At 40.9% G+C, this 7,825-nt stretch overlaps 1 protein-coding gene across 2 annotated transcripts in view; it reads right to left on the bottom strand.

Moving 5' to 3' along the window:
- Positions 1-1,272: 1,272 nt before the first annotated feature.
- Positions 1,273-7,825, bottom strand: part of uacab (uveal autoantigen with coiled-coil domains and ankyrin repeats b) — a 46,385-nt gene continuing 39,832 nt past the window's right edge. For both annotated transcript variants that reach the window (XM_060859384.1, XM_060859385.1), the window contains exons 15-18: positions 5,077-7,764; positions 4,739-4,891; positions 3,443-3,508; positions 1,273-2,796 (exon numbers count right to left, since the gene is read on the bottom strand). In XM_060859384.1, the coding sequence (XP_060715367.1) occupies positions 2,725-2,796; positions 3,443-3,508; positions 4,739-4,891; positions 5,077-7,764 (2,979 nt within the window). In that variant the 3' untranslated portion in view covers positions 1,273-2,724. The remainder of the gene's footprint in view (positions 2,797-3,442; positions 3,509-4,738; positions 4,892-5,076; positions 7,765-7,825) is intronic.

Below are 7,825 nucleotides of genomic sequence, written 5' to 3'. Positions count from 1 at the left end.
TTTATTCCTGGTCAGGGTTGTGATGGATCCTGGGAAGACCAAACAGCCTTAACAGGGCACCTCTCTCACACATTCACACACGCTCACACACACTCTCACGCACATGCTCGCTCTCTCACACACACACACACACACGCTCGCACTGAAACCCGGAGGAAACCCAGACAGTCACAGAGAACATGCACAGATACGATAATGAGTTCAGGATGGACCCAGGACCTGTGGAGATGTAAGACGGCAACTATGTCACCGTCATACTCATTAGAACTGTGTCTTTAATCTAACTGAACAGTGTGTGTGTGTATCGTGTGTGCTGAGTAGACTATTAAATCTTTTGTAGAACACAGAGAAAAGATTAAAAAAAAAAAAAAAAAAAAAGGCACAGAAACCCAAAGCAAAGAATTTAATCTAAATTAAATCTAAACTGAAAAACTAACACAGAACAACTATACCAAGTCATCAGTTTATTTGGTACAAACCCACAGAATGTAAATTCGAAAATGTGGAATAAATCTTGCAATGGTTAGGGTTCAAGTGAACCCCGAAAGGCAAATGTTCTGGGTCTGGGTGAACATTTGTCAGTTCTGGCATGTTCCAAAACACAAACATTGCTTGTGGCTCACCACGTCAAAGAAAGATGCAGATGAGAAGCATGTAGGAATCAGACCTCACACCAATGCTAGGGAAAAAAAACTACGTTTCATTTGAGCATGATCAAAACTGGGCAGCTGGGGAGTGGAAAGAATCAGTCAGAATGATCCAGGATCCTACATGACATTGCCTTTGCGTGGCTTTCGTGCTTGCACAAATGAGTTCACACTGAATAATATTCATTACACTGAAATCCCCCTGGTTAAAAGGAATAAATATGAATATTTACACCCATTATACTCTGCTATGTTCATGCACGTGGCTTAGTACAGGGACTCATACAGAACAACACCTTCATCATGTCCATTCATTCATCCTCAGAACTACTCCTCAGTGTCACTGTGGTTTAAATGATTCATTTGTAAATATTTTGGGAAATGAAGCCAGCTAACTTTCTGCACAAGTGGGATTGGTCAAGGGAGTCTGGAAGGACTGGATTTATAAAAAATATATATAAATAATTAATTATTAATAACAATATATATAAAAAAAAAAAAAAAAAAAAAAAAAAAAAAGAAAAACAGTCCTGCCTCTAATTTCCTAGTCTTCCTCCTGATGTGCAATAAACAGACTGAGGCATTTTAGTCTAAAGCAGTCACTTTTATTGGTGTTAGAATTCACTATTGTTTAAAACAAAACAAAAAAGCAAAAAAAAAAAAATATATATATATATATATGTGTGTGTGTAAAATATAATGCAAACTACTTCAAGATCAAATAGCAGAACGTAAATGATTAGTCTCCTCTTGTAAGATTTGGCACAATCTACACAATATAACTAAAAACCTCGGTTCATATAAGTTAGTAAAAATCAGTAGCCATTTTTTAATGCAATAAATTATCATCAGCGCAGTTATTAAACATAAGAGCACAGTCAATATGTGCTGATAAAACTTGCTGTCATAATTTCTTGCTAACGTCAGTGCTAAAGCTAAAGGTCAGCTAGTGGCTTCTAAAATGCGATGTCCTATTTCTGATTCGGGGGAAAAAATAGACATTAATAAAATGAAAAAGTACCTAGAATAGGTATAGTGTCATTCTACTCCAGTCCTGCTGAATAGTATTACCATAAACATGGTGACCATTAATCAAAAGTAGTACAAAGCCCTGATAAAAATATCAGATTTTGGAAGCACCAAGAAAAAAAAAAAAATATCACAAATGCATCACATCTGCAGCGATACAATAAATCGAACCACAAAGAACTATTTATGTCATCAAACTTGGCCAGCCAAGTCACACCACAAGAGGGCATCATCATCCAGGCATCACCTCCAGGCTGCGTCTTGTGTCAGCTAGCACATTAACGTCCACTAACTCAAATCCATGACTGCACAACTGGCTTCCACTTCATCAGTGAGCGAAACATGATCAAGCTTAATACTATAAACTTACATATATATATATAAAAAAAAAAAAAGGTTGAAAAAATAAAGTGCCGGAGTCCTGCTCCCTGACCTGTTTTATCTGTAGATAACTAAAATTGTAGCTTTCCTCTTTATGTGTACAGAAGAAAAATTGATAGTTTTATTAAATCTGAATGCTTAGTGTAGAAAAGGAAATCCCACAATGCACTGCAGCTTCGGCGGCGGAGGAGGAGGAGGAGGAGGAGGAGGAGGGGGTTAGGGTTGTTTCCAAAACACACTTCCAACACGAAATATCAAACCACTCGATTATTCTTCCTCGACATCTCTCATACAGATTATTCTCTTCATTCCAAATCGTCTACTTCTACATCTAAGAAAAGTGAATTGATCACAGCTTTAAAATGCATTCAATTATAAGCTTGTTAAGGATCACTGATGTACCTTTGATGAGCTTTTAGGGGTATAATTTATAGGTACACTGCAGATTTTCAAGGAAAATAAATAGGTTAAAAATAAAAAAAAAAAAACCTAACCGAATGACAAAGGAAACGAGATTAGTAACTTAAAAGGCATCTGCTGCTTATGCTGATCTGTGATTTGGGACGTTTCTAATATCTTTTTCGGCTTTTTGGCTGATCCTGTTGTCTAACTGCACACCTTCAGTGGATACAGTGGATTTGAGTCAGAAAACGTCTCAATGCCGGGTTTAACACACAAACTGCTGCCTCATTCGGATAATCTGCAGCAACGCTGCCTGAACATCTTCATCCATGTGACCCTGCAAAACACAAGCACACACTGTTTACAGTCTGAACAAATCTGGTTTCATACACTTTTTTTATCCACAGGCATGATTTAGACTTTGTATAGGGCTACACAAGACTCAACATATGATGAAATCTGTGTGTTTTTTTGCAACCAGAAGAAGTAACGTTACAGAAATGTAGCTTAAGTTAGCATTTAAACATTACATTAAAGGTTAAAGGTCTAGACCTTTTTTAAGATTCTTCTCCAGGTTCATTAAAAGCTATTGACACACATCTGTTGTATATACAATTTTATTTTTAATGCACTTATTTTTAATTCTTGAACTTTTACATCTTTACTTTAAGAAAATCTAGGCTTACTTCATTAACCATGCTGGTTAAAGTATATAGTATCAGATTTGTCAGTTTTTTTCTCCCTTATATCCTCTATTTACTCCTATTCATTCATTTTTTTTGGTGCATATAAATGAGCTAAATTGAAGAACCATCTTGGAGGATTGGCCATGTATTACGTAACTTCACTGCAAGTTATAAGTGATGACAACCTAAGACGGATCTGAACATGTGCAAAAAGATCAGAAGTTTCCATAAATGTCCCTGAGATGAAAAAGAATCCCTAAACAATCAGACGTACGTAGACGTGCACCGGACACGTACCTGTGCAGCACTGAGAAGATGAGTTCGATAAATTGATACCACCTCTCTATGTTGCCTCTCAGCATCCTGTGACAGAAGAAAGAACAGATCAACAGGGAGGTTGTGAGTAATGAGGAGCAGATGTCTCCTGTGAATGTGTCTCAACTGTAAATAGTGGTTGCAATTTTCCCAGCGAGTGTGTGATCGTGAGTGAGTCAGACAGTCAGAGTTTGTGTTATTATAACTCTATTATTCTCATGAGCTTCGAGTGGCAGAAGGCCTCACTAACATGCTCTCTCTCTCTCTCTCTCTCTCTCTCTCTCTTTCTCTTTAAATCCATCCACAGAACATCCACTTTTATGAAAAAGAATGTTGTGTGGATCAAATGGATCAAACTCAATAAAATACAAAACCAAAGGCAATAAAGATGGAAGACGGCTTTGAGTGAGGCTTTTTCTTGTAATCCAATTTCTCCTGAGACTCGACCAGTCTCTCCCCGGCCCCATCTCATCTCAGTGACTCATTCTGGCACATCATAAAACATGCATGTGATCATAAATACAAGAATTTCATTAACATTTTACTTTTGCCGGTAAACAAAGTGGGCTGGATGAAAATGAGGCATATTTGCTCCCTGACTGCGTTACTTCATGGTTCATTATTGTAAACCTATTCATGAACTGATGACTCTGGAAGTGACTGAGAAACAGGCTGCATGCACTATTGACATTTCCTCAGGTGTTCCTGAAGAAACAGCATGTTCTTTAGAGCCTGGTACAGTGTAATAATGAACAGAAAATGAGCTATTCGTGTTCAACTACTATATTCAAGGTAATTACTTTCCACCTAAGTCTTTAAAGCCTTTTATCACCACCTCCTTATGTCACGTTTGACTTCGGTGCTTTTAAACAAGAATTGTGTGTTATAGTTTTGGGATTGCAAGACATAGATCATGATTTCATACACAGCAGGCATTATCGCAATTTGTTCGCCAAATTAGACAACAAAGAAGCCACGTAGCAAAAAAAAATAAAGCCATAAGATATTTATATTTTATATTTATTTAGACTACAGTGAAGGAAAGCAGCAACACGTCTCTGATGCTTTGCACGTTCCACTGTTCTGCGATTGAAGCCTGATTAGGCCAGTTTAGTCTGATCATCATCATCATCATGGACTGGCATATTTATATATTCCCTTGTAACCATATAGTACTGTTTCATGCCAAACTAAATCATGGTTAATTAATAAGTCCTACAGTAGCGTGTCCTATGTTTGTAGCTGCACTGGAAGTGTTTAGCCGAAAGTGCTACTTACAGCCAGCTGCTGCTGGAGGCTCTTGACCTGTGCCTGGAGTGTGTCAATGTGTTGAGCGTGTCTCTTGTTGGGAGTGTTGCCAGTGTAAGCCAGCTGGGATAAACCATTGAGAGCCTGTTTCAACCTCTCCACATCTGCCAACAGCTCTGAGATCTGAAACACACAGAATCACTTATTTAAAACATATAAGTGGCTGACAAACAAAGGTTTTAAAACATGCTGATTTGAAAGACTTTTCGAAGCTTGTTACACACACCAGACGAAGATCTGCAGGAAATCAGATGTCTAGTAGTCCAAATGTTTACATGACTATTCAAAAAGAACATTGTAATCCTCACCCTTTTGTCTTTGGCCTCGGTCTGCTCTGAGGACGCCTGAATCCTTTTCTGGAGGTCTCCGATGGTGCTCAGTGAGTCATCGTATCTCTCTTTGAGATCTTGGATCTCTTTCTCAATTGAGGTGCTCTTGGTCTGCAGGGCTTCAGTCTCCATCTTTGCTCTATTTTCGGCTTCTTTGGCCTTTGCTGCTTCCTGGTATAGTTCATCGCACTGCTCTTCTAGACCCAAGAGTCGATCACTGAGCTCCCCTACCTCTTCCTCTAGCCTCTGCTTCTCAGCTTTGAGCTCGACCAGCTGACCTTCATGGCTGCGAAGTTCATCCAAGGCATGCGTTGCTCTGAGGAGCTCTGTCTGAAGAGTAGCTACGTCCTCAGCCCTCTGGGAACTAATCTCCTCTTCTTGCCTCAGGGCCATACGGAGCTTGACCACTTCTCTTTCCAGGTTCTCTTTGGCATGGCTGTGTTGATTCAGTAAGTCAGCATCAGTAATGTGGCTCTGTAGCTCTTTTTCCAGTTTGTGAATGCGCTGGACCTCCAAATTGTAGGTCTCTGTGAGGACCTTGCACTCAGTCTGTGCCTCCTGCAAACTGCAGGTCAGGGAGTTTCTCATGGATTCAAACTGCTCCAGGTGAACATATTCGTTTTCTAGACTCTGTTGAAGATTCTTCATTTCAGCATTGCAGAGCGAGTTCTGCTCCTCCAGTTCAGCTCTCTGAACAGTTACCTCCATATACTGCTGTTCCAGTTCCACTAACTTTAGAGTCAAGTTCTCCATCTGGCCTTTATAGCCTTCTTCTATTTCTCTGCATTTTTCACTAGACACCAAGTTAGCCTCCAGTTTCCGCTGCACGGTCTCCATCTCTAATTTCACCGTTTCTTTGTCACGTCTCTCATGGTCCACATTACTCTTTGCACTTTTGTATTTCTCTTCCATTTTTGCTAATTGCTCTCTTAGATCCTTCACAGTGGTATTGAAGGCCTTTTCTTTTTCCTCCAGGGTACTCGCTGGCACAAATTTCGATTGAATGGCTTCATGAATAGTGTCCAGCTCTTTCTTCTGGTCTTCAATTTCTTTGTGAAGTTTTAAAGTACTTTCCTGAATATCCTTGTATTTGGAGAAGGCCTCTTTAGCACTACTTTCTGCTTCAGCTAAAGCCCTGTTTAACTGGCTTTTCATTGCCTCATGGTCAACAATGCTAATATAATCCTTTTCCAATTTCTCCTGCAAATTTTCTTTTAACGTAACACTTCCCTCTTTCACCTTCTTCAACTCGTCTTCTTTAACTTTTCTATCTTCCTCCAATTTGTGAATTTCTGTCTTTGCGTTCTCCAAAGCTTCTTGTAACTCTTTCTGCACTCTCTCATACACTTCCCTTTTAACAAACTGTCCCTCCAAGCTCTGTTTCAGAGCAATGTTCTCGGCAACCACAACCTCAAGCTCCTTCTCTTTATCTTTGGACTTCTTTTGGAGATTCTCTAGATCCTTTTCCATCCCTGCTTTTTGGGCCAAAAGTGCAGCCATCTCACTTTCGTACCTTTCGTTGGGTATGTGTGTGCTCTTGAGGATGCTGATGTTTTCAGTCAGAGAGGATTTCTCTTCTTGGAGCCTTCTCAGCTGATCCTCAGCATGATTTCTTCTACCGGTTGCCTCATCGAGCTGGTCCTTAAGCTCCTCCAAAGCAAGACTCAACGTCTTCTTCAATTCCTCATGGGTCTCAACGGGAACAAACTGTGTCTTGATATTTTTGCTGAGTTCCTGCAGCTCTTCTCGAAGCAGCTCCTTCTCATCTTCACCATCCTCGACCTCACAGATTAGGGACTGACATTTAGAAGTGACGTCTGCCAGCTTTTTCTTCAGGATATCACTCTGTTCCTCCAGAGCCACCCTGAGTCTCTCGTGTTCCTGAAGTGGGACAGTGTCCCTGTGGTCCACCTCCCTGTGGAGTTCAGACACCTCTTCCAGAACACGATCGTAGTCCTCCCGCAGCTCCACCAGCTGCCTCTCCTTTTCGTCCACCGCATTAGTCAGAAGGTTCTTCATGTTGTCGAACTTCTCTCCTGGCACCATGATGGCCAGACGTTTCTCTGCTTCTTTAACACGAGTCTCCATTTTTAGAAGGGTCGCAGCACGCTCATCACACTCTTCTCGTGATGCATTCAGCTCACCTGTCAGCTTCTCGACCTCTTCAGCCAATACACTTTCACTCTTTTTATACTCCTCTAGAGCTTTCTCGCTCTGCTTCAAATGATTCCTGACCCGACCGACCTCAGCTGAAGCACCTTCATATTTAACCTTGACCTCACTCAGCTGAGCTTTGAGGTCATCTAACATTTGGTTGCCGAGATGCTCCTTTACTGTTATCACATGTTGCTGTAGCTGCTTGACCTTAGATTCAGAGTCCAGCATCCTCTTCTGGACGTCTCCCAATGCCCCCTCTAGTTCCTGAATCTGCCGATCTGCTTCTCTTTTTGTGGAGTCACGACTCTGAACAAGCTCTTCGCACTCCTTGGACTTTCGTGTGAGTGCTGCCTGGAGGCGTTCTACTTCTTCCTGTGCAGCCTCCTGCTGCTTACGTGTGGACTTTAGCTCCTGACGTAACGTCTCCACCTCGTTAGGGGTTGAGATCACTGGGTGAGAGAGCTCTAAGGGCCGGGATATGGAACGTGATGGAACAGAAGGCTGCAAAACCTGTTATCAGAAAGTGCAGACAGTGAAATTAGGCCAGTAGGATGTGATCACATATTCATGG

This window comes from Tachysurus vachellii, chromosome 23 (genome assembly GCF_030014155.1).
Source record: "Tachysurus vachellii isolate PV-2020 chromosome 23, HZAU_Pvac_v1, whole genome shotgun sequence".
Lineage (NCBI taxonomy): Eukaryota > Metazoa > Chordata > Actinopteri > Siluriformes > Bagridae > Tachysurus > Tachysurus vachellii.
Note: the sequence above shows the minus strand (reverse complement) of the source record. Positions and strands in the feature narration are given on the sequence as shown.